Genomic DNA, 27,381 nt, shown 5'->3' on the forward strand with positions numbered 1-27,381 from the left:
TATCTATTGGGTTAGCATAGTACGAGGCATGATCAAAAATTTCGGTGAATAAATTACTTTCGGGTATCCTTTTGTGTAAAAAGTATTTTTATATATCGTATTTTTTAAAGTTGGCAATTCTGTTTATACCCGATCAAAATCTTTTTTACTAGCAGTTTTGATCGAACGATTATTTAAATTTTAAATTGTCCATTTTAATAATCAAGAACCTTCGGACGTATTTTCATATCTGCCCGGCTTAGATTTGCAATAAATACACGCTAATAAGGCGTTTTCGAAATCGCAGAATCCATTTATGGATATCACAAATGTCGGAAATGAATACTTCCGGTTTTACAGATAAATTGGGTTTCTTGACCTCCAGTTCGGCTTTTCAAACTGGATTTATAAATTCCACGAAATGGCAGTGCCTCTTTATTATAAGAACATAGAAGAATATATTTTTTCCCGAGTCTACCAATTTAGATAAATTACACTGAAAAAAATTAAACCTAACCTAACCAGAAAATAGTTTCGTTTCTTCGTCAGCTTCACAACATTTCCCGATTTCAATGTAAATAAAAATTGGACAAACAGAAATCTCGAACAAGAATTATTTTTATCTTAGACCCTCCAAAATAAAAGCTTTCGCTAAAGTCAATACAATTATATATTAACCGGAAATACTAATTTGCGACATCCGGCAACGTTGACAGATATTTGACATGTTTTCAACCATACCCCGTTGTATTACAATGCGAGTATTGAAATAAATACGTCATTAGGCTCAGTTAACACCCAGTTTGACAATTATATATGCTCTAAAACGTGCATTTATTTTTCTTAGTGTACGACCTATATCTGAAATTTTTGATAAATTATTTTGAAAGTATATTGAATAATTTTCAGCCTAAAAAATTGAATGATTATTTGTTGAAAATTCTTAATCCCATTTTTGAAGCACACTATATACTTAACTTATGTTTTATAATACTAAAATTCTGATTTTAATATTGGGCATATACGTTTTATATCACTGTTTATATGTTACTGCTTATATACCATTATAGGTTATCAAAAATCAAATTTACGTTTAAAATAACGTATTTTTCTCTGTTTTGTTATATATTGACTCTCTCGAAATGATTAAGTAATAATAAAAATAAAATATATATAATTTCTTTTTATAAGGATTTGAATGGAATCAAACTACTGCACATGAAACGATGACGTCACATAACTTTGACATGACCTGATAGTCTCATATCAATTTAATAATTACGTTTATTGTAAATAGGTATAATCCCCATTTTACGTTTACCCTGTAGATAAACAAAAACAAAACGCTGTAAAAGGTTATAGGATATAAAAGTTAAATAACTAAAAAGAAAGTTAATACCAACTGTTATTAATAAAGAATGCAATATATTTATGTCTCTCAATAAGTCAGAAACAAGTGCAGGACGACTTGAGATGATGTATCGAATTACAGTGTGGTAAAAAATTTTAAGCCACGTGCAGGCAACCAATGAGAAGTTTCGTACGAAAACACATGAAATACTATTAACACTCAGCGCGAAGCTTTTTTTATATACTTCAATCTTATAGATGAGTTAAAAAAAATAAATGGTTTATGCAGTTTGCATTTAATTCTTAAAGAAGACATTCGTAAACTAATATTTTCTTTCATTAATAATTTAATAAGTTGGTACAATTCATCATACAAAATAATATCTACTTATTTCAATTTTGTAATTCCACTAAAATTTATCTTAACCTATAAGAAACTGCTATCTTTATTATCGATAGAATAGATTGCAGTGTTGTCAAGCTTTAAAATATTCTAAAATTTGGTGAAATATTTCATCAAAAAGTTCTTTTTACAGTCTGAGACATCCCCTTATAAACAGGACATCACATCCTTTCAGATAAAAAATGTATTCAATAAATTAGGAAAGTAATATTCCAATATGTCATTTATACGGATGCATCAAAAACTACTACAGGAAATTCCGAATATTAACCCACCGGGTACCGGCTCGAAAAGGACAACGAAATGACCAAAGCCGAATGGATTATTTTTTTCATTTGTTTGTCACATCTCATTTGGCCAGTTATCGAAAAACTTTAGATTATATCGTAGGCATCAGGTCAAAGACTAAACTGTTTATACGGCGTGTCCAAAGTCAAAAACTATTGAAATAGTTTATACAGGGTGTCCCAGAAGTTTTTTTAATCAGTTATCAAAAATCTATAAATTATAACGTAGACACCAGATCAAAGATTATTGAAACAGTTCATACGAGGTGTCCCGAGTCAATAACTATTGAAACAGCTCATACAGGTTGTCCTAGAAGGCTTTCTTTCAATTTGCCACTTCTTATTTGGCCAGTTGTCAGAAATTTATAGATTATGACGTAGGCACTAGGTTAAAGAGTATTTAATCAATTTATACGGGGTGTAATAAGTCAATAAATATTGAAACATACCCAATCGGTCGAAAAATTTTTTTCACGTACTCTGAATAAGCCATCGTTCTCTGAATGACAATATCAGACGTTCAGCAGCATCTGTATTTATATGACTACTTTTAAAAGGAAAGACAAATTAGAAATCATTCCATGACGGAGTGCTTCCTAGATAATATTTACGTGACTTTTCTTCGATTTTTCAAATTGTTTTTCACATAAAACATGTTTAATTGAGTCTAGAAATTTTTTTTCGTCATATTTGTCCAACAACGAAAAGAGTATTGATCTATCTGTCAAATTTATGTGATATTATGACAGATGACATCTGAAACATGATGGTTGAACAGAAACAAACCACTTACAAATCATTTCATAGGACGGAGTACTTCCAAGATAATATTCACATGATTTTTCTTCGCTTTCCTTAATTGCTTTTCATTTAATAATGATAAATAGAGATAAAAAATATTTTTTTTTAATTTTTGTCCAATAACGAATAGAGTATTGATTTATCAGTCTTATGTAAAATTATGACAGATGACATGTCAAGCAAGGAAACTAACAGCATGTCAAACAAAGGATGATCCAGGTCGTAGAATGCAGCAATTATATACTTATCATTAAAAGATTGAAACAAAATAAAATAGTTTTATTCATATTCCGAATGTTTCAAACAAATTAACAGTTATTAATATACATTATAAAACTTTTAATTATCGAAAAAAATATTTGTATTTATGTTTTAACTCTTCAATATTTCAAAATTCAAGTTTTTTATTTGTTCGTATCAGATCAATTTTTTTATCCAAAAATATGAATAGAAACAGGTGCATCGATGAAATTTGAAGACTCTCCGCTTGATTTACGCCCAGATGCGTTTTAGACAGCTAGTCGAGGCTTTCCATATTTCAACAATATTTATTTTTATTTCATTTATTTTTTTTTTCGTAGACGGTTGGGTTTCCCACGGATTGTATTTGTGGTTTGAGACGATTCAACCCTTAATTTTTATCATTTTCACGTGTTTCCATAAATCGTCCGGTCCGATTTGACGGAACAGCCCTAATGCGCCACATTTTTCTTATAAGTATTAAATGACAGTTAAAATTTGGTCTCGTTAAACACATGTTTTATGTCTATCAATTAAATTTTATAAAACAAAAAATTTTAATGAAATCATTGGTATCAATAAAGTGATATTCACTCTGTATAATAATAAGGAATGTTGGTAATTAAGAAAGTTTATTTATCTGTATACTGTCATTAATTCCACCTACAAACAGTTTTGACGTATCCTGTAGGTTGTAATGTTCAAAATCAGCATTATGTGGCTTTTAAAAGAAACCTCCATCATATTGAACGGATTTAAATCGTATTGAATTTGTTTTAGTAGCCCTAAACAAATCTATATCTTACTTGAATATCATTATACATCAAGCAATCACATTTCGATCTAATTATTTGAAATATTTCTTATATTAATAATTTTTTTCTCATTGTTCTAAACTACCCCCCCCCCATAAATTTTCTTTTGAAATAACTTAACCTCATAATACCTTTGATTCGATTTACGGTAATGATTGAAACTCGGCACACTTATGACCCTTCCAACTATCCTATGCGGACGTCCCTGACTTCGGAGAGACATCTAACAAGAATCCGACAAATAAACGAGATGACTCGAGATCAAATGTTCCACTGCGTTTACCCGTTTTTAGTTTTAAATTCACCCGTCACATGTGGTAATTGAATGTTTTTACTTGGACGGGGTTAACACTCGGCAATTTGAGAGAAAAAAGGGCATTAACGAAAGTAATTTGATATACCAGAACTTTACTACCAACAGTTAGTTATATCAGATCTAATTTTTTTTTGTTTTTCGAAAGTTCAAAAGACTTATGGTTGTTGTTTATAAAACAATGCGTACGTTGTCAGAAAAAAAAAGGTTGAATGATGAGTTATTACGCGTAAATATTATGAAAATAATATACAAGGTGTTTTATTGAATATATCGACATTTTTTTTTCAAACTATGATATTAATTGTTAGATATAATCGTGATATTACACAAATTTGGCAACGCTGCATCTTATTCTACAAATATTAGTTATAAATATATATTATATCGTCACCTGAGATCAGAACTAGTCTATGTCCAAAATTTCTCGAAATTAGCTTCTGGCGCCACCATACTGAACTCATACTCCAGCGTTCAGTGCAGAAGTAGTCTAACTGCAGAGCGCTCGATCGGCTCACAAATCTAATAATAGTTAGAAGTCTATGTCACACAACGATATAATATTTGGTGCAGAAGAAGCCTAAGTGCCACTGATAGTCTATGTTAGGTTAGGTTAGATTACAGAAATTACAGAAAAAGAGGGATTGTCGTATTTGAAGAATTCTGGGCTTTAGCAAACGTCAACACACAAAGGGATTTTATAGCAAACTATGTTGAGTACAAAAACAAAATGAGACAACGCAGAAGACCAATTAATGAAGAATCTGCTGAAACTATAAGTAGGCGATCATTTACTTACACGTATTGTTTGCCTATTGAGCAAACCAAGATCCAAGTTTGCAAGACATTTTTTATCAACACATTAAATATAAGTGCTCAAGTGGTGAAAACAGTTTTTAATAAGCTAGGAAGCGCTGGGGTGGTAAAAGAAGATAGGAGAGGAAGAGCATCAAAAAACAAGTAAGAACTCTTCTCGTTTATATTTGCCATGAACATTAAATGTAGCAAAAATGTATAACCTTTACATTGATTATTGTGAGGAAAACAACATTTCTCGACCTGCTACTGAAAGCATGTACAGAGACATTTTTAAGAACGATTTCAACCTGTCATTTCATCAACCAAAAAAAGATTTATGCGATATTGTCACAAATACGAAAACTCTACACCAGATGAAAAGATAGATTTAGAACATGAGTACCAAATTCACATTCAAAACAAAAATATTGCCAGGGATCTAAAGAATTCTGACAAAGAGAAGGCCCTAGTTAATATTCAAATGTATGCGGCTGCCTTTGATTTACAACAGATATTACCCGTTCCAAAATCAAAGGTAGGGTTAGCTTATTACAAGCTTAAGCTATCTACATTCGATTTCATTGTGTTCGACTTATCTTCCAAGGACTGTAACTGCTTTATGTGGTACGAATGTGTCGCGAAAAGGAGCTCCTCTGAAATAGGAAGCTGTATTCTTATGTTTATAAAAGAGCATATTGCTAAAGGCGTTAAAGAATTTTGTTTCTACTCTGATAATTGTGCAGGGCAGAATAGAAATAAAAATTTATTTTACCTGTACAACTATGTTTCACAAAAGTATAACATTGTTATAAATCATACATACTTTGAACGAGGTCATATGCAATCAGAAGGAGATTGCGTCCATAGCGTAAGAGAAAAGGCAGCCAGAAATATTCCGATAGCAACACCTGATCAGTGGTACACACTGGTAAGAACTGCTAAAAGAAAAAAACATTATACCGTTCACGAAGTATCTCAGGATTCAATTTTCGATTTAAAGAACCTACAGTTGAAAACCACCATAAATAGTGAAAAAGACAGCGAATGAAAAAATCAACTGGAACAAAATAAAAATAATGAAGACTTCTCCGGATCATCCTGATTGTATCTTATTGAAATACAGTTATAAACAAGAGTCATTTATAATTTTAAATCTGCTAGAGAAGGGTAGAAAAAAAAATGAAAAGCGTTACCCATGAATACAAATTAAAGACATTGTATAACAAACCTATCCCACTTACCAAAAAAAAATACTATCATTTGATATTCCTTTGTGAAAAGGGTGTTATTGGTAAGTCACATCATGAGTTCTTTCGGAATCTACCATTTTGTAAGTAAGCAGAACAGAATTATGATTCTGATAGTGAATAATGGTCATTGTCTCTTTTTCATGTCCTGTTTATTTTGGAGGACTTGGCGTTGTTTTTGTATTAATTAGGCATTATTTGAAAAAAGTTGTGTTAATATTTCTGTAACTATATTTCTTTTTCCTTAATATCTTGCAGGCCTCACGGAATCGCTTTTAAATATAAATGTTGTATGCATAATTTTTCTTTGTATTTATTACTATTATTAAAAAACTAATTTAGCACCTTGTGTTTACCTATTTTTTGGAAAATTGTTTTTATTATACAATGGTGTTATTAATTAGTGATTAAAATGTTCTTTGTAATTACGAGTTACATGTAGAAAATTCTTGAAGGACATTTTATAAAACGCAATTACAATATGACTTATTGTAAACAACTTAGCAATGTTTATAGTTAGTTCGTTCTTGAGATTAATTATATTCATTCAACTACATAAAAATATTTTGTATTTTATGTAAAATAAATTTTTTAAAAATAATTTTCGAAAACCGAAAATTATAATTGGCGCAGTCATTCGGATTAGTGCGGTCGCGATTTTTCACGATAAAAAATTCCGACTACGTACTTCAGTACAGCAGCACTAGATCTACGTGTTCAACGAGGAACTTCAGGACTTCAGATAGCTGTAAGTGCCAAGTTTCCTTATTATTTTTACTCCTTTTATTATCTATCCTTATCAAACTTTGAATAAGGAAGAGATAATCTAATAATTTTGAATATTATTTTTATGAACGATTTAGATAACTTATTAAATACATTTTGTAATCTAAACTTAAAAGAGAATTCAGAAAAAATGGCAACTTCAAATCCGAAAACCCTAAATTGGGAATTATTTAAACTTAAATTAGAAAATATCAAATCTTATGATGGAAATGAAAATACTTTAAACAAATTTATTAACAGATGTGAAAATCTAATAGAAACGTACTCGATCTATAATGATCAAGATATTAACAATCATGTCTTGGAATGTATCCAAGAAAAATTAATTGACAAAGCTGAATTAATGGTAGGAAATAGGATAGAATTAAGTACCTGGTTTAAACTAAAAGAAGCGTTGATACAATGCTTTGCAGATAGACGTGATTTAGATTGCGTATTACAAGAATTAACGAACACCTTTATAGCAGGATGTTCAGGTACCATACGCAATAATATGTACTTGAAAAAGCCTAACTCTTTACTACAGGAAGCTATGGCTTATGTTGATGAGTTCGAGAACTTTGAAAAACTTTACGGCCAATTTTATGAGCCTAGAGTTAGATACAACAACAATAATAATTTTAAAACTAATTCAATAAATAATAATAGAAATAATAATAACAATCCCTACTATCAACATTATAATAATAATTATAACAGATACCAATTTGACAATAATCAAAGATATAAAAGATATAATAACAACTATAATTATAATAACGAAAGATATAATAATAATAATAACAATTATAATAATTTTCCTAGTCAACCGATAAATGTAAATCCCATGCCACAAAGAAGGCAAAACTATCCGACAAACGCACAAGTATTTGGTACCAGGAAAAATGTTTTCCGTCCAAACCAAATACCTGCAAACCGTTAGCCAAGACCAGAACCGATGTCTACGACATCGAGAAATTTTTCTGATAAACCTAGTAGACGTGTAAATCTTAATAATAATAATAATAATAATAATAATAATAATAATAATAATAATAATGCAAACAATACTAGATATTTCCAATCACGATATGAGGAGCCAAATTTTACATCAGAAGAGTTATACAATAATAATTATAAAGATAATGAAGAAGAAGAAGAGGTAATTGATTTCCAACATTTATTTGAGCTAGAAGAAAATAATGATCAAACCGTAAATTTTCGAAAAGAGCGTCGGGAAAAAGAATCAAAAACGGAAGAAATAAATTTTACTCCTAATGATCCATTAACATTCTTTGAAAATTTTATAGAATCTAACGAATCAGAACCCAGTGAAAAAATTATTGAAATTAATTTTACATCTAATAATTCATCACCAAAAATTCATAAAAATGAAAGAATTAAATCATTGTAAAGAAATAAATGACCAATTAGAACCAGATCTCAGTAAATTATTTGATGAAGTAGAAAAAGATAAATTAAATGTAACAGAAAAGAATTCAGAAGAAAATATTATAATGATAGGAGAAATGAATAATGATACAAAAGGAGAATTAGAATTATTTGATAAAGTGGAATTAAACGTAGAATTAAAATATACGGAATTAGATGAATTAAAAATGAATGAAAATGTAATAGAATTAAATAGAAAAATAAATCAAATAAATAATGATGAGACAATGGAAGAAAAAGATATAATAAATGATGTTATAAAAATAGATAATGATATATTAGAAAAAGAATTTTATGTCATAAAACCTGAATTAAATACAAATATATTGGACATACAAAATAAAAATAATATAATTAGTAAAAGAGATACGAATAATGAAAATGAGAAAATTGTTATTAATTATGAAACAATTAACAAAGAATTTGATAGAAATAATAATGAAATAAGTTCAAAATATTTCAATAGAAAATTAAATGCTATACCAAATGAATGTTTAATTGAAGAACTATTTTGGAAACGTAGTACGGTACGGTACGCAATTCAAGAAATCATAATATGGATTTTTATACAAAGACCTTTCTTTCTTTTTTATTATTATGTTATAAGAATAAATAAGATTTAGAATTAATAGATAAAAAATAAGTAAAATATATTAAAAAAAAATTAGTAAACTTTTAGAAACAATAATAATAAAAAGTTATTATTAATTAGAATATATATATAAGAAATTTAATAATTTAATTCATAACTTTGCTTATTCAACTGATGAAAAATGAAAATAATATAAATAAATTTAAATTATAATCATTGTAACACAAATGAAAACGTTTAAGACAATTTATATAATTTTGAATGAGCCTCTTAGTGTTTATCCTTTAGAAACAAACCAATATGAAATTCATAATTTTAATTATTTGAAAGAAAACGAAAAAATAATTACCGAAAATTATAATTGTAAATTGTGTTAAATGAATAAATATAATATAAACCCTTCAATTAAATTTGATTTAATATATCAATGTTATTAAGATAATAAATCTTTCATATTCAACAATAACGAGAAAATGTATCTATTTCTCGTTAGGGTCAAGCATATTCAATGTCAAGTGTGAATGGAACCTCAGTTGTTGATAATATATTAAATTATGTCACTCATCACGGTTTACCTTACAAAATTACAGCTGATTGTGGTTCAGAGTTCAAGAACAACGACCTACAAGATTTTTGCAAACTACATAAAATTGAGTTACATTATACAACGTCTAAAAACAGTAATGCCAATTCATTCCAGTTTAATTGAACATTTTAGATGCATAAAAGAAAATAACAAAGATTTAACACCTGATCAATTGATAAAACATTCAATATTAGCATATAATAATTCAATTCACTCTGTAACGCAATTTACACCATTTGAAATTATTAAAGGTCATATATAAACAACTCCGATCCATTTGATTTAGACGATCATTTAATAATATCCAATTATATACAAAATCATAAAGAAACGTCAAAATTATTATATAAAAAAGTTAAAGATAGAAACGCTAACATTAAAGAAAAAAGAATAAATAAATGAAATGAAAACAGAAATGATCCACTCTGTTATGAAAATCAAGACCTAAATTTAAAAAAGCAGAAATCGTAAAAAACTCCGGTATATTGTTAGAAACAGACAAGGGAACTTGTCATAAAAACATAATTAGAAAACCTAAAACTAAAACTAAGAATTTGTTACAGAAAAATGAAGCTGTCAACGATACTAATATTACTACTTATTTACAAGACAATTAAAACAGAAGACATAAAAATTACAAAAGTAAATAATTTACTATTACCTATTAATTTGGGAATTAATAATCTTATATATACCAAACACACTTTTATATATTATATAGATTTAGAATTCATTCATAAACAAATTAATAATTTGAAACAATACTATTATAGCTTAATAATTAAACTTTGCATAGTCCAAAAGTTAAAAATTAAAATTATGAACTATTCTATGTCCAATGTATTTCCAAATCCAGACCAAATCCCCAGTATCTTATATCCAGTGATGGACATAGAATATGTATCCAACTTGCGTTAGGTAGCCTATGTCCATTAGTTTTTAAAAACTATATAATAGGTAAAGTGTGTTATATACTATTTTGTTTTAGCCCCCCCAATAGCGATTGGATTAAAATTAGAGTAAAATACTTCAAAAGGTTTTTCGTTTATACACAAAAAAGTCTCTCCTGTAAAATTTTAGAAATGTGACATTGGTTAGTTCTGATCTCAAGTGACGATATACTCTATTCATAATTAAAGTCTGGCAACGTTGTAAATTATTATTTATATCGTAAACATGACAATTTTTTATAGGTTAAGATCAATATTTACTATAATTGAGAGATTTAAATATAAAAAATATCAGCTATTGAAAATTATTAGTAAAACTAAGTGAATTCAAAATCAAATTTTCATTTATTTCCTTATTTTAATTATTCACTATACATGATTTAGGTTCAAATTGCCGCCATATTAGGTAAACACAAGGGAATCTACGTGCCCAGCTACCACAAAATAAATTTAATTACTTGCTATGTTGCCTTGATTCATTATACTTGCAAATAGAAATAAATGTTTTTTCGATACAATTTTTTTTAATTAGTGTTTTTTAATAATTTAAACTGAAAAATGAAAAAAATTCACTATTATTTTATAATTTCAAATTTGTTAATATACTAGAAATAACTATGAGGTTATAAACATTACAAATAACTTGGCAACATAAAAAAGTTGCAGAATATTGAATCCATTTGAAACAACATCGTTATATTCCTAGAAAACTGAAAGATATGACAACGTAAATTACGTTATACATTTGAAACTATTAACTCATAATTAATTAATCGATTTGCTATGTGACCAGTTCCAAGTTATTCAATTCAATTAAATGGTCTATTTCAATTAGCTTTAAAAAATAGTCAACTACCAATTTAAAATGATTATTTTTCATTAAAAATAAGAAAAAAAAAACGAAATTAATTGTAATATACAGTTGATACTGATCGGCATATTTCGAAATTCGACTAGAATTCGAAGAACTTAACCTCAAAAATGTTTTTTTCAATAGGTTCTAGATGATACAATGACAAATGATCTAAACAAATTGTTTTAGAGACATTCAAGTGTGTTTAGCTGTCTACCGAATGTGAACATTTTCTAATGTTAACCAGATGTTATAACTTCTCCCTATTAGAAGAATTAACTTATCACGTTAGTTTTCTGAACATTTGAATGCGCTATGAGGGGTCACTGAAGTTTAAAAATAAATAAGTGACCTTGCTCCATTTAGCAGGGTTTTTTGTCATTAATTTCACAGGAAATTGACCCTCGCGTGGTTATTTCATAATTTTAAACAAAGTGGTAGCTTATAAAGCATCTATTGGCTAGTAGAAAGTAGTGTCGTTTTTAATTTATGTACGCCGTACTACTCTCGTTTCAATACTTCGTAATTCATATTTTCACACGTCACATCTGTTTGCCTACGGTCATAGTTTTCTCAGGTTGTCATAGTTGCATAATGAATATCAGATATTTCTTACACATATACCGGTTGGGTAACTTAAAAGTAAATTAAATTAACCGAAAGTTATTACATTGATCTACTTGCAGTAATTTGAATTATCTTATTAATGCCGCTAGATGGCGTAATTTAAATGTAAAACTAGTATTACTAACAATGAGAGCGTCCATAAACCACGTAGCTCGGTCAAGAGGGGGGAGGGATAAGTTCAAATACTACGATGAGTCATGTGACGGGTGGGAGGAGGTGAGAGCAAAGCTACTTTGATTTTTTCAGATGAAATTTTATTTAAAAAAATGATTTTATTTGAATCATAATTACATTGTTTAAAAAATTCTGAATTGTTAATATTTTCTTAATAAATATATAATAGAAAACAAAAAATATTGTGAAATAAAACCAAGTAGCATCGTGCAGGGGGGGGGGAAGAGTCATGGAGAAGGCTACGTGCAGGAGGGAGGGGCCCAAAAAAAGACTATAATATGCCATTGAAATACTTCGTATTGCCTCTTGTATTTATCAATCATATCATCTTCTTCAATGGAAGAAATTGAAACTAACCACCCATCAGCGACTGATTTCATGTATAAAAAATGATGGAAGACAATTTGAACGCCCCATATCACTCACGTTGCTAATTAATTTGTTTGGAATGTATATATTTTGTATTATTGAACAAAAGCTCTTCCAAACAACAAGTTCATAAAAATCCGATAAGCAGAACCGGACTTCAGGCATTTTTTCATAAAAATGATCCCATCTCCCCCACCTTACATTTGAAGAGATAGACTAAAATTTGTTGAATGAAAAATGCGAGGATTTTGTTGAAGAATTCAGTCGTCGTATATAAAGTGCGACTTGATTGGGTAAATTCTGAGAAATTTTGTTTTTATGATTTAATTTTTGCAAATCCGCTCTCTAGCGGTAGACTTGAGATTTTAGATATAATATCTACGAGTTTCTCGGGGCCACTTTTAGTATATTTTTTTTTCTGAAGCTGTAACTCAATCCGTTCTTGAGATATGACCGTTCTTGACCACCTGGTACATTTGAACACGTGATCAAATTACCTACATAAAAATTGTATCTACGGACTAATTCACTTGTAATAGCAATATATTATCTAATTTTTATGTTTTCGTTCTTATTAAGAACGTCTTGAGTGAAATTCCAACTTCGTAGTGATTTAAAAATACGTTTTTTTTACGTATAATGATAAATTTAATATTTCCATATATACCCCCGGACAGTACTTCTAAAAACAGTCGCGAGCCTGTCGAAAAAACAATGAAATTACTCCACAGCTGGGTTATAGAAATAATTCATGTAAATATGAGACGGCCTAATGTGTGTATATAGTATAGTTTACGTTTTTTTTTCAGACTTCTAGACGTTTTTGTGTCTATTTTTTCATCCATTCTTTCGACGACGCCAACACGTGTTCGGTGCATGCTAAGACATGCATATAAGAAAATTAAAAAAAAGTTTTATAATTACTTCGAACACATAACATAAAGCAGGAGAGCTCGCAAGGTCTATATTTAATTTAATCGTAAGGTTAAAGTGCATTTAGGTTATGTTACGAACCATATGATATTATTAAGAACGTGCAGACAATATAAAATATTTCAATTTATAAATAATGTTAAAAATAAAAAAACAAAAACCTTTAATAATAATATCAATTTTTCACCCCCATTTATTCTGTAACTTCATGTTGTTTTGTTTTCTTTATGATAAACTGTGGTTATTAGTTGTTTGGTTTAGCTATTGTCAACAATAAAAAAGAAGAAGACTAGATAAACACATCGAATTAAAAGCAATTTAATGAACAGATTCTAATTTTAAAAATTAATAAAAAATACACTTGTTTTAATTGGATATATAAAAATATATAGATCCAAATAAACAAAATATTTTTATTATTTCTTTCATCATAAAAATCCACCTGTCGACTTGATGATATATACACTCAGTCACTAAATATAAAATCAAGATGGGGTTTTATTAAAATTGAGTTAAACACATAAAAAGGGTTGAAAATACTTTTATCAACAAGTTTCAGCTGTTCGGTAACCGTAAAGATACGTCGTGCAATTACAATTTCAAAAAAATATGTTTGTTTAAAAAGCAATTATTTTTTTTTTCTATTTATTTGTATTAGAGTGGCGTAGCAACAGAAGAAGCACACGTCTGGAATATCAACACTTTCAACAACAGGTTGTATGTTATCGTTTTGTTTACAGGGGTAAAGAAAACATGTTGGGAGTAATTTATTTGAGAGACACTTTCTTATACATAAAAAATATGTTATGTTGATGCTTTTACGAAAGTATAAACTTTCAATGGCTATTTAATAGTAAAAAAACATTTAAAAAAAGGATATCTTATAAATATGAAACTAATTTATTTATTAGGTAGTTTATATAATTCATTTTTCATTATTTTCTAATTACATAACATAAACAAAATTCAAAAGTCAACGAACTGGACACGTCATGTTTCAATTTCAATCGATTGACAGATCATAGATAATAGAAAAGTAAAAAGGTTAACTAAAAATTAAATATGAAGTAGGTTTATTTTTTTTCTACCAGAATCGCGAATTACATGCTATGAATAAATAAAATATTTTGTCTCTATGTAATCTATGTTTAAATGTATTTTGTCGCGCTGTACATCGATAAAGTAGGAATCATTTTGCGCTATAGAGGAGATGTGAAATAGAAAAATTAAAGAATCAATGTAAAAAGATAAGTGGAGTGGTTATACAGTTGTTGAATATCTTTATAGGACACAAGTGTAAAGTTTATTTGTTGTTTCTTCATTTTACCATAAGGTATTTATATATTAAGTAGATAATAATTCGTTTTATAATATGAAAAGATATTAGTTTTGTTTGTTTTGATTACAAAAAACATTTTTTTAATAACAATGAAGTACTTATCATAGTTAATGTAATTAAATGTAAAATTAAAGGTAAATTTGTATCTATAAGGATTTAGTGAAACTTGTGGGGGTGGGAACAGATTTTTAATGAGACGATTTTGATTCAAAATTAATTTTTTTATTTTTGAAAGAAAACGACTAGATTAATATTTTTTATTTATTAATTTTGTATGAAGTAATTATATAAATATAATTTATACAATTATCAATACCATGTTGTAAAAAACATAATATATATATAATATAACTAAACAGATAACTTAATATTATTATAGTCTTATATAAAGTAAATTACATCACTGCTCGTCGGTTTCAGACTTTATGAGCCCTTTTTTCTAGAACAAAAAATAATTTTATAAACAAATTTACTAAAACTGATTTATATAATGATATATAAAAGAAAATTTGTTTTTTTTTTATTGAAACCGTAAGACCAAGACAATAAAAACAGATTTTGGTTACTAACTTAGCATATTCTAACCTAACTTCTTATATGTTAAAACCCAAAGTGCATTTTGTAATATTTTCTACATTTAATTTTATATGTTATATAATAGTATAAAAATTTAAGTAAAATTACAATAAAAACCATACCTTTAGTTTTTCTTTGGAACATATGATTCTGAGCAAATATTTTTTGCTGACATCGGCGATACAACTCTACATTCACAATCTAAACCTTCTTGGTAATTGGCGATCGTGTCTACAACATTGTAAGCGGCTACGTGAGCAAAATTTTTGCGTTGATCGGCTTTGGCATCTAAGAAGTTGTTTGAAACAAAAACGTTACCACGATTCTAAAATAAAAAACATTTAATCAAACAACAATAAGGTGTTTATAATATTATTTATATAATTCATGATAAAATTAACCATTTGAAATTAGAAATTGATCATATTTATGACGTTGAATCTTTTAAAGTCTCTCAAAAAGAAGGAAAATGATTTAAAATCCAAATGAATCGCTTCGAAATACCACATCATTCAATAAGTCGTGTGACTAACTAAGAAAAACACATTTTTTTTGCCAAAAATCAATTTAATTATCAATGTAATCTCCTTCAAAAGCAATACAATCATTCCAACGCTTCTCTAACTTCTCAATGGCTTCAGTTTTAGCGAATGCTTCTCATTTGAGCTGAATTTTTCAACGGTGAGCATTTTTTTGAGATTAGCGAATAGCCAGTAGTCACTGGGGGCCAGATCTGGATTATACGGTGGATGAGAAAGCGATTCGAAGTGTAATTCGTTCGCTGCATTGTTTTAGTAAAACGGTAGTTTTTCTCTCCCATTTGGAGATGGTTGATAAACGATATTTCATGCGCATCTCAAAAAAACTGAAACCATAACCTTCCCAGTTGACTGTTGTGTCTTCGGACGTGGTTCACGTGGTGATGATATATCTTCGAATTTAAAAAAATGGACCGGATGGAATGGATTTGAAGATATCGTTCATGGGGATACCAGAAACTCGCGAACACGGCCAAAACAAGCCAGTTACAAGCGTTTCCAGAGATAAGAAAATGCAATTCTGTTCCTATGATAACTGAAGTGATCAGCAAGACATGGTTTGTCAAAAAGTTAGGAATATCTCTGGTATGTATGTAAGTATGATTCATAAACCAAATCTGCTGTCGAAATCGCGTAATGTAGCAACGAAGCAACCCTTCACCTAGTAGAATGTTTTAACGGCGAAGTCGACAATTATAGAGAATTTTTTTAAGCCGTATCAACACACATCAACATCGTATTCTCCAAAATTGAAGCATTGATCTTAACTCCAAATTCGGATTGGAATAAGACAGGATTTGGATACGTTTAGGCTGACATAGTATGATTGGTTCATTTAGTTTATAATCGTAACGAATAATCGATTATTATTCATTCATTCATAACTCAATAAAAACCAATCGAGATACGTTGTACTTAAAAACTTGGAATTGGCAAAAAATTTACCTTAACAGTAAAATCAACGCAATAATCATCGTATTGAAGGTCTTTATAAAGTTCGGCTGAGCCATCTGGTTTTTTCTTTCCTTGACTAAACGTGAAAACGTGTTCGCTGTTGAAACCAATCACATCAGACGTTTTCTTCTGGTCTTTGACGTGGAAATTTTCGAATGGAGTGAACAAGTGTATGGAGATTTGATTGTTCTTGAATAATAAAGTTCTAAGTTTCTGTAGCTGAAAAAACAAAAAATAATAACAACATATTTCGATGTATTACAAATTTTATGGATGGGAAAAGTCAATAATCATACTTGCAGGATGGACGCAAAAAAAGACAATTTAAATGAGAATGAAACAACGGAGGAAAGGAAAATGAGGTTAGTGAACACTAAGAAAAACACAGAAAATGATGATGAAGAATTGTATAAGAAAAAGAGGTGATGGAAAATACTTGCCTGTGAAAGAAAAGTTTGAAAAAATGGATCGAACATGACACGGAATCCCATTTGGACTCCTCAAAGGAAATAACGAAGGCAGCGCTGACGCCTACTTTGAAGGAAAAACTCGATAATTTCAGATAGAACATAGACACAAAGAAGTCAATTCAGATAAGAACGAATTCCCAAAAATAATAGAGAGAAATGAAAAAATGGATGGAAGAGGACACAAAGTTCCAATTCGACATCTTAAAGGGCATACAGAAGGTCTATTTTGAACGACGAAGTCGATAATTTCAGATAGAACATAGATACAAAAAAGGCAATTAAAATAAGAACGATACAACAAAGGAAAGGTAAATGAGGTGGGTAAACACTAAGAGAAATACAGAAATTGATGAAGAAGAATTATATGAGAAATGGGGGATAGAAAAATACTTGCCAGGGAAGGTTTAAACAAAATAGATAGAGGAGGACACAAAGTCTTAAATCGACGAATATAGAAGGTAAAGACGAAGCTTATTTCGAGGGAAAAAGTCAATAATTACAGATAGAACATGGATGAAAAAAAGACAATTAGAATAAAAGCAAATTCTCTAAAAAAAATAAAGAAAATTATCAAGAAGTTAAGCAATCATCCAAGAATTAGAACGAAATGGAAAGGGGATAGAAAAATACTTGTTGGGGAGTGAAATGTTTGAAAAAAAATGGATGGAATAGGACACGATGTCCCAATTATACTCCTCAAAGGGCGTATAGAAGTCAGCGCTAAATCAGACGCATAGTTTGAGAAGAAGAACGCTTCTAACTAATTGCATCAATATCTAAGACAACCATATGAATAAAAAGGCTTTATTAAAAAATAATTACTTACCGGATATAGTTTTCCAACTTCACACGGTTTACCCGTTACGGCGATTATGGTCTTCGCGGCGTGAGCTCGGAATGGGTATTTGTAACCTTCCGTGTAAGTTCTAGCTTGAAGATCTTGTCCTAGAGCTAATTCCACGTCTTTCAAAATACTATGTAGTGCTTCGACGGTTTTGGTTAATCCGGCAACGTTGAAATCGTTTTTGGGCGGGTCGACGAATTTTAAATCAGGTAATTTTCCTTTGTAAGTTAATTTTCCACCGACGGTAACGTGACTAGGTGAATGATTTTCCCCTCCGTAGGTGATTAGGTGAATATCGACGTCACTGAAATATATATTTTCGTAATTTTTCGATATATAGGTAAGTATATTACTTACGTAATTCCTTTAGTAGCTAATTCTTTGATAACCTCTTGAATTAATGGTTTAATCAATTCATTGTAGACTACTTGGTTCTGTTTAACGGTGTCTATCAAAAGAACGATATCGGCGGCATTAGTTGGTACTTTGACGCTGAATTTGTCTCCAACTGAACGAGGTGTTTGTCCATTTGTACATTTCACTATTGAACATCGAAAATTATTATTTCTGTCTCAAATCTCACAAAAAATCTAATCAATTGAAATTATTCATCGAAATGGACAACCTCATGAGGTTACGAGATTTCTCTTGTTCCGTAGCCGATACAACAGAAGGGTTCAAGTCCCACGAAGGGATTGTCTGTTCCCTATTTAGCGAGTTTATCAGCTATTTCATTTCTTTATTAAGCCAGTGGAATTTCCATATGCAGAAGAAGTCCATAGCAAAATTAAACCAGTATGCCTCATGCCCGGATTCAAATTTTATTATGATTAATAGAAGGAAGAGTAGAAGGCACTTTCCAGTAAATATGCCCTCAAATTATTGCGAAATGCGGATAAAAATGATATCGATATGATTTCAATCGGCAAGTGATTGTGCATTTTTTGTATTGTAAAGTATTGAGCCCTTAACTAATTCTGAACGTAGAGTGGGTTGATAAAGGTCGTGCTGCGCGTTCCTAAGTGAATAGCCGTGCAACGACTTTTCTGAAATTGGAGAAACGTACTTACGAATTAGTCTAACGGATTCAAAGTCAGAATTTTAAATCTTTTAAAAAAGTCCCTGCTGTTTATTCCGAGTATCTAACAACTCTCTTTTGTAGTTTGAAGGGTATATCGGAGATACGACTCAATAAGGGCATAATAAACCGTCAAGGAGGTGGATAAGTTCAGTTTTTTGGAAACAGCAAAGCAAATGGTCTGTATAGTACACCAGCATTTGTTTCTTCCAAATTGTTTGCAGGTTATGTCACTTAAAAATCACATGGAGCGTATAAAAAAAGAAGAGTTTGACAACATAACACGAGGCAACGTTGTTAGGCAGTTTATTAACGTTGTATTATTCGAATATGATTAAAAAACTTACGTAAATTAGGTGGAACTGATACGAAAATGTTATGCCGTAAGCAACTGGCTACATAGGAAGCAGCTACGGATTGTAAGATGTTTGGTGTGTTGGATGCCAGTCCTGCTGTACAAGCTGCTTTGAACGTTTCTGTATCGACGAAAGGATAGCACAATCTCATCGGCGATTCCCAATCGAACAGTTTGGTACATTCGGCGTTCACCGGTCCGGCTGCAGGTACAACGACGGGTTTACAATTTCCGATTTTGTACGAATTTCCAAAGTCGCTTTCAGATGTTACGATCTTTCCATTGGCGGCGGTGAAGTCGTCGTAAGGTTCGTTGTTACCTTTACCAAGAAGACCTTTGATTTGTCCGTGGTAGAAACCTGAGATGAAGTAACCACATCCTCTCAACGTTGGTGTACAAGCTACTGTAACACCAGATTTCGAAGTAAGATATACCATATAGTAGTCTCTGTAAACGCTGAGTCCTGATTTTCGAATAGGTAGTTCTACATGAGCTGAAAAAAAATTTTTTTTCTATCGACACAGTTTTTAAATAGAAATAATTCGAGTACTTACCGTTGTTGAGGGTCACTTGTCCGTTCTCGTTTACGGTAACAGAATCATGTTGATCGGCCAATGATATAGCAGTTAAATGACCATTGGAGTAAGTACCAATAATTGTAAAGTTACCATTAAACGCGTCTCTAGCTAATAAGTATTTGCAGTTAGCTGGGAAGTTGAAGTATTTTCCATCGAAAGTGAAGATGTATTGTCCTTCAATTGTCATTGCGAACACTGCAAAAATATTGTCTTTTTTTAACGGAATTAATGGCTCGAAATGAACTATCACAAACAAAGGCGTTATACCTGACCCTATTACGGTTAAATGAAGACTATTTACCTTCTTAGATACTAAAAAATCGATACTTACGTTGGAATGGAGGAATCCATTGAGTCGGATTGTTAAACAGTGATAATAAGAAAGTTACTATCTCTTTAGATGGATCTTCTTGTAAAATGTAGGCGATTGGTGAGAATTTGACAGCTACGAGTTTAGGTAACTTGTTGAAGATGTCTAAAGAGAGAGTTATCTGCGGTTGACGAATATCTGATGTTGTATCCGTTAGAATGAACAAAACTTTCTTGATCAGATTGATGTTAGCCGTAATTATTTTATCAAATACCGCGAAATCGTCGACGGGTTCTTGTTTGATTTTCTGGAAAGAAAAATAAGTGAAAAATTATCTACGACATAAAATTTTTATTGTATCTAAGTTTTTGTATTTAAAAGAACGACTCTAAGTGTTGATTTACGATTTTCATTAGTAGTTACACAATTAATATGAATCGATTCACTGCAATAATCGTTCGTACACTACTTTTCGTTGAGAATTAGACCAGGTGGACCACCAGGGGTCCACGGGAGATAGGTCTAATCTCCAATAAGCTAGAGCAACGTTCATTCGACCCTGAAGTATCAATTCCAGCCATTTATAATGAAAGATTATTTTTTAAAAAAGCGTTTTAAGATCGAAGAATGAGAATACGCCGTTTTGAGATTACGTGGGCTGTCCTCTACAACAATTTCTATGAAAATCGATAAAAGTTTAAAAGACAATAAATCATCGTGAATGAAACAGGAATTAGACACTATGTCCAGAACCTCTGCACCATTACAATATATAAGAGATTGTAAATTTTGAAGAGCTGAATTTAAACATGGTAGTAACTGGCTGATACTACCAATACTTTTCATACAACCCTTATAAATCAAACAAAATAAATAGCTTTAGTGAAAAACATATCAAAAATTTTAAAAAACGCTTTGAGTGACGTCTTCCAGCTATTATTCATCGATTTTTTTTCGAAATAATTAATTTATGAATGCACTGGTGAATAGACACGTTTAGAAAAATACTCTGAACCTACCGGAGGCAAAAGAATATCCGGATCACTGTTTTAGTTGATTAGAAGTGAATATAACGAAAATAAAAAAGCACGGAGGATGATAGCCAACAATAGCAACTAAGGGTTACATCGTTCGGTTTTTTAATTGAAAAAATAACATAATTTCCAGCTGAATTCATAGTCATAAGTCATAAGACTTCTTAATCCAAACCATTTTGCCCGGTCCTGGGCATCTTGGATCCGATTGGAAGGTAACCTTTTCGAATCGTGCTTCTATCGAGTTGGCGGTCGACTCCTGTTGCTGTATGCCTCAAATCTGGGACACCATCTCGTGTCATGTCATCCCTAACACGAAACTCTTCATAGCTGGTTGAATCGGATCGCATGGACATGTTGGTATATCTGAGCAACATGTCTCAGCCGTTTAGTACGCAGGATTTGATTGTCTCTGCCCATTCGAATAAATGAAGTCTTGGTAAAAACGTTTTAAATGATGGGCGAGATGATTCGTCTTCTGCGATTGCTTTTCCTGATTTTTTTGGCAAACAAAAGCTGGTTTACCAATTAGAATTGACCGTTTAAAGTTGCTAAGTTCATCGTATAGTTTTTTCTGTGTCTATGAGTTGATTAATATCATTGAAAAGACGATGTAACCCCTAATTTTGTTCGTAGCTTGTATTATTTTTGTATATTATTCCAAAAAAGCCAATAAACTAATTATTGTTAATGCCGATGAAATTGATAACTACGTAATTTAAAAATTCAATATTTTAGTTGTCACTTTAATGAATTTATTTACCTTTTCCAAGTAACTGACGGTCAAATCTACGATTTCATTAATTTCTGGTGCAATAAATATTTCAGGCGGTACCAAATCTTTAATAGTTGCAGCGATTTCTTTAATACCTCCTACAAGTCCATCGGCATTTGGTATTCCATTCTTAACGAACTGTAAAATAAAAGTTTTGTTATTTTATTATTGTTATTGTTAATATTATTTACTTACGTCTTCCCATTCGGCTCTCAATTCCTCAACTATGGGAAGTGCTTTGAGTTCGTCGGAAATTCTCTTATACAAATCTGAAATAATCTTTCTAACTTGTACGTAAGATTTTTGAATGAATCTCCCGACATCTTGACCCAATTCGCTGACAGTAATAGCGAGTTGCTTGATTTCAGGTTGGTATTTTTCTATAACTTCGCTGACGAGTGCTAAATAAGTCGAAACTATGTCTATTAACATATTAAGAATTTCTCCAAAGATACCGAGGAGTTTTTCAAGAAGATCTCTGAGCGCTACAACAATATAATTATCGAAAGAATCGATTAGAGCTGTGGTTATTCGTTCTACAGCCACTTCTATTGATTTAATTATATCTACTACAGTTGTAAGTACTTCACTGAGAACCTCGAAGAAGTTTACGTATACGATTTTAAGAACTTTTCTAAATTCTTCAAGGGATTTATCTTGATCTAGTTCATTTTGTATTTTTTGTAATTCCGAGTCGTAATATTGAAGCACTGGTAGGACATCGGGAACGGCGGTTTTGATCATTTCCGAAAATTTGTTTCCTTCTTTTACGTAATCGTTGCTAATTTCCTTTCCGATATTTTCTAATCCCTTAACGAACGTTCCTACGTTTTCTTTAGCATGCGTCAAAGTGCTTTCAATCGCTTTGGAATTGACGTTGTAATCGGGTTTTAGGAAATTGGCATCGTCCAATTTGACTGTAACGTGGAAGAGGTTCGCTTTACCTCCGCTCGTAATCAGGTCGCTGCGGACATCGGCTATTTGTCCAGGAATGAATCCGCTGTTGAATTGTAACTTCGTCTTGGGATCATCTAAAATTGATAAATGTTATAATCTGCATGAAAATTTGCAATTGCACTAATAATAAAACCTCGAGACCAATTCAGAACTGTTTTTGATACTATTTAAGAAGTTTTTGCAGTTTCGTGACTATAGACGAGTCGTAGATTCATTAGTACATATTATAGACTAAGACTAAATCAAAAACTATGGGTTTTATCAAACAAAAATGTGTTCGAAAGAAAAAGGAGATGATCCTATCGGTGGGAAAGTTGTTGGCCAATGTTTTCTAGGATTCATAAGATCTATATCTTCATTGGAGAAAGGAAAAACCGTAATTGGGTTGCACAATACCCAATTAGGTCCCAGAAGTACCTGGACTGACCTAGAGATGGTTGTAGTTGCTTGAAAAATATCATTGTATTAGAAAGTACACAATCTATACAGCATATGATTCAAGTTATAAGACGCCACGTATTAATTGCTTGGCAACGATCAATATTGAACGTTAACAGTGAATTTGTAAACATGGAAAAGCGGTGGTTGACCTAATGAGGTGACGACTTCAGAAATGTTAAAGAAATTCCGAATGTGCGTAAACTAGTAGAAATCAAAATCAAAAGCGACTCCAAAGAAGACAAAGACCGTTCTATCTTCAGGCAAGGTCATGGGGTCGGTTTTTTGGGATAATTTCCATTGACTATTTTAAAAAAGGAAAAATTATTAACGGCGATTATTATGCGGACTTATTGCAACGTTTTAGACAAGAAATCAAGCAAAAACGGCCGCATTCGGTCAAAAAGAAAGTGTTGTTTCATCAAGACAATGCACCAGCTCACACATCCGTTATTGCGATGGCCGTTGATACCTCATGCACCTCATTCATTCGTGATGTTTAGCCCCTTCGGACTATTTTCTGTTCCCAGACTTGCAGTTTATGGCTATTTTGAGGAGCTTGTCGATTCTTATTATAAAAAGTGCATCGAACTTATTAAACATCGCTGGGAAACGTGTATGGGGCTAAAAGGAGACCAAAATTTTTGTGTTTTCGTCTACTTCTTGTAGAAAGCCGATTGAAGACCGAATTAAAGAAAAACTAGTCTCATTCAACGAAAAAAAAGTGTTCTTCCATTATGATAAGGCTATCGACACGATTGGTCGCATTGGGCTAATGTTTGCTCAACTGATTTGGTCCAATGATATTTCTTTTTATTACCAAATTTGAAACAGTCATTCACCGAGCTGAAATCTGACTCAAATGATGATTTCATCACCAACTTTTTATTTTTATATCTCGCTAAAACGTTTTTTCAGATAGATTTAAAGAAGTTGAGACAGTATTGGAAGAAAGTTTTTTTCGTTTTTGTTTTGTATTTATCGGACCAATATCCACATCTCTATGATTCTCTATAATGAGATTTTGGTTTCCCCAAATGCATTATCATGTCCAGTTTCTTTTCCTATCTGCGAGCTCGATGTTTAACATTCGTTTTTCCAAGAATCTGATGGTTTTTTTATTCTATCCATATTTTTCTTTGTCGGTAACTGTCAGCTGTGTGTAATGAACTAGTTTTCAGATATTTTAACCAAAATATATCTTTAATTTTCTTTTCCTTTCTCTTTCCTACGCCATCTTTGGAGATTTTCGTCCATTTTAGTAGAGTTGGCTATAATTTTACAAATCTTCTGAGCAACTAGTTTATGGTTTTCCTCTTCTAGTTATAAGGTTTCCAGTTTATTTTCCTTTCTACCAATTCGATGTTTAACATTCGTCTTTCCATTGATTTGATGGTTTCTTCTATTCTTTCCATATTTTCTTTTATAAATCATCAAATTATCGATTTACTCCTCCATTTCCAAAAATATCATAGCAAAAAAAAAACAATAATTTGACACCAGAGTCTTGACATAAAGCAAAAGTTTCCAACTAAGAATGAAACATTCAACGAAATTAAAGGTTTTTACTTGAAAGAGTTTCTTTATCGATCAATTTTGATTCAAACTTACTTTTGTATCCAATGGTACAGAGAAGGGTGTTGAATTTCTTTATTTCCAAATGAACTAAAACCGGTTTGTTATCATACGAAGAAATTTCGCTGTCTACAATTTGTTGATCTCTATTTATGTTCATTTTGTTTTCAATCTTGATCAAATCGATATTCATGTATCTTAATATGAGTTCAGCATCTTTTTTACTTCCTTTAATTGAAAATAAGTTGTCGTATTTTGAACCTTTCACGTTATACGTCAATCTGTCGATGTAGTGTCCAGAATAAGTTTTTTTGTCCAGTTGAACGTCTTGCGTGAACAAAATATCGATACCGAGACCATTGCTTTTGACGTTGGTTGTAGATTTACTAAGATAACCGGTTGGTCCGTCTTTTTTCATCGAGAATTTGTATTCAGCAATTAATTTCTGAGCAGTATCTCTGAATATATCGAATTCTAAAGTTACAGTAACATCTGGGATTGGAGATTGGTTACCTCTTACAGTATTCAAGGAAATACTGAAAGGCTGAAATAGATAATTATTAGTGATATATCGAAACTAATTTATATGCAGTTATACTTTTTTCAATTCGGGGTGCGTTAATCTAACATCTCCACTAACGATTCCTTTACTTTTCGGATCCACGTTTACCCAACCGCTGAGAGCAGCTTTCTTGTTCGGTTGGTTCTTTTTGTCCAAATAGAAAGCAGCTTCTGCTGAAACTTTACCGCCGGTATTTTTGACGTTTTGGAGACCTTTTACGTGACCTTCAAGGGAAATTATTCGTTTGGGGGTCGTCAATGAAATACCGGCTTCTTCGGGGTGAAGATAGACGTTGTACGAGTATTTACCATCGGCAGTTCGTTGGAAATGAATATCGACTAGTTGATCGAAGACGTAATTGTTTCTAGTTGTTACAGCTTTTAAACCGAATTCGTTCGGAACGCCGAGCTTTCTCAAATCGACTGTGATTTCCAAAACGTGGTTGAACTTGTTGATATCTGAAAATATACGTATAAATGAATTTGTTTTATAATTGAAATTGTTGATAATGTCTTACCGTTTTCGCTGATTTTGGAATCGAGCTCGAAATGGGCGCATTCCTTATTTTTTTCGCAATAAGATTCCAAAATTCTGAATTGTTTGTCTGTTATCTTGAGCTCGGCGTCGATGGCGTTGTTTCCTATTCCGGCATCGAAATCAATTTCAAATCCTTCTTCTCCGTTCTTTTCAAAAGTTAAAGGTTGAGATATATATTTGAAATTAGCGGCTTGTGATTGTTCTTTGATTTTAAGAGTTCCAGAACCTTCTATTATATATTTCCCGTGCTCGTCTCTAGCTTGATAAGTGGTGCTTCCACTTACGACATTCTTTCCAGCGGATTTGATGTTGATTTGGATTTTTTTGTTCGCTTTTCCTCCTTTATTATTAGCGTCGAATTGAATCTTATTGAGTTTAAGGTTGGGAGAATTTATATTTCCTCTAACGTAGAAATTATCCATGTTTTCCAAATTAGTATCAAAGTTACCCTCGAATAAAAAGTTTGACTTTTGACATTCTACTTTCCATTCACCTCCGAATTCTTTTACGCTAATTTTATTTCCTTTCAAGTAAACTTGACTGATTTTTCCTTCGGGATCCTTCAATTTTACGTCGATCAATGGAGAAAGTTCATTATATTTCAATTCGGTGTCTTGTGTCCAAACTTTTCCATCCAGATTCAACTTTACGTTACTTTGTATATGTTTGAGGTCTTCAGAATGTTTGGTTTCGACTATCAATTTATTCGTTTTGAAGTTTTCGTAGGGTGTTTCTAATTGGACATCTAATTTATATTGGTTTTTAGCCAGTCTATTCAGGGCTCCTTCGAATTTGACGTTTTTACCAGCGCCGTATTGGACGCCAACGTTTCCGTTCAATTGGCATTTGTCTCCTTCCAGATCTTTACGACTGTATCCTCCAACAACTGAGATTGGTTTATCTGATGATTTGAAAGTTCCCTAAAA

At 31.2% G+C, this 27,381-nt stretch overlaps 1 protein-coding gene and 1 long non-coding RNA gene across 2 annotated transcripts in view; one reads left to right on the top strand and one right to left on the bottom strand.

Moving 5' to 3' along the window:
* The first annotated feature begins 4,788 nt into the window (after positions 1–4,788).
* LOC130900787 (uncharacterized) lies at positions 4,789–17,556 on the top strand. Its single transcript, XR_009060219.1, has 2 exons — positions 4,789–5,148; positions 13,411–17,556. It is a non-coding gene; the product is annotated as an uncharacterized LOC130900787 (long non-coding RNA).
* The window catches only part of LOC130900786 (apolipophorins), a 35,466-nt gene continuing 23,656 nt past the window's right edge, over positions 15,572–27,381 (bottom strand). Inside the window, exons 11-22 of the mRNA XM_057811656.1 lie at positions 26,436–27,375; positions 25,955–26,376; positions 25,393–25,900; positions 22,582–23,417; positions 22,375–22,524; positions 20,599–20,884; positions 20,244–20,462; positions 19,682–20,182; positions 18,614–18,797; positions 18,239–18,560; positions 16,934–17,161; positions 15,572–15,774 (exon numbers count right to left, since the gene is read on the bottom strand). Coding sequence (XP_057667639.1) covers positions 15,574–15,774; positions 16,934–17,161; positions 18,239–18,560; positions 18,614–18,797; positions 19,682–20,182; positions 20,244–20,462; positions 20,599–20,884; positions 22,375–22,524; positions 22,582–23,417; positions 25,393–25,900; positions 25,955–26,376; positions 26,436–27,375 — 4,797 coding nt within the window. The 3' untranslated portion in view covers positions 15,572–15,573. The remainder of the gene's footprint in view (positions 15,775–16,933; positions 17,162–18,238; positions 18,561–18,613; positions 18,798–19,681; positions 20,183–20,243; positions 20,463–20,598; positions 20,885–22,374; positions 22,525–22,581; positions 23,418–25,392; positions 25,901–25,954; positions 26,377–26,435; positions 27,376–27,381) is intronic.

The sequence above is a fragment of the Diorhabda carinulata genome, chromosome X (genome assembly GCF_026250575.1).
Source record: "Diorhabda carinulata isolate Delta chromosome X, icDioCari1.1, whole genome shotgun sequence".
NCBI lineage: Eukaryota > Metazoa > Arthropoda > Insecta > Coleoptera > Chrysomelidae > Diorhabda > Diorhabda carinulata.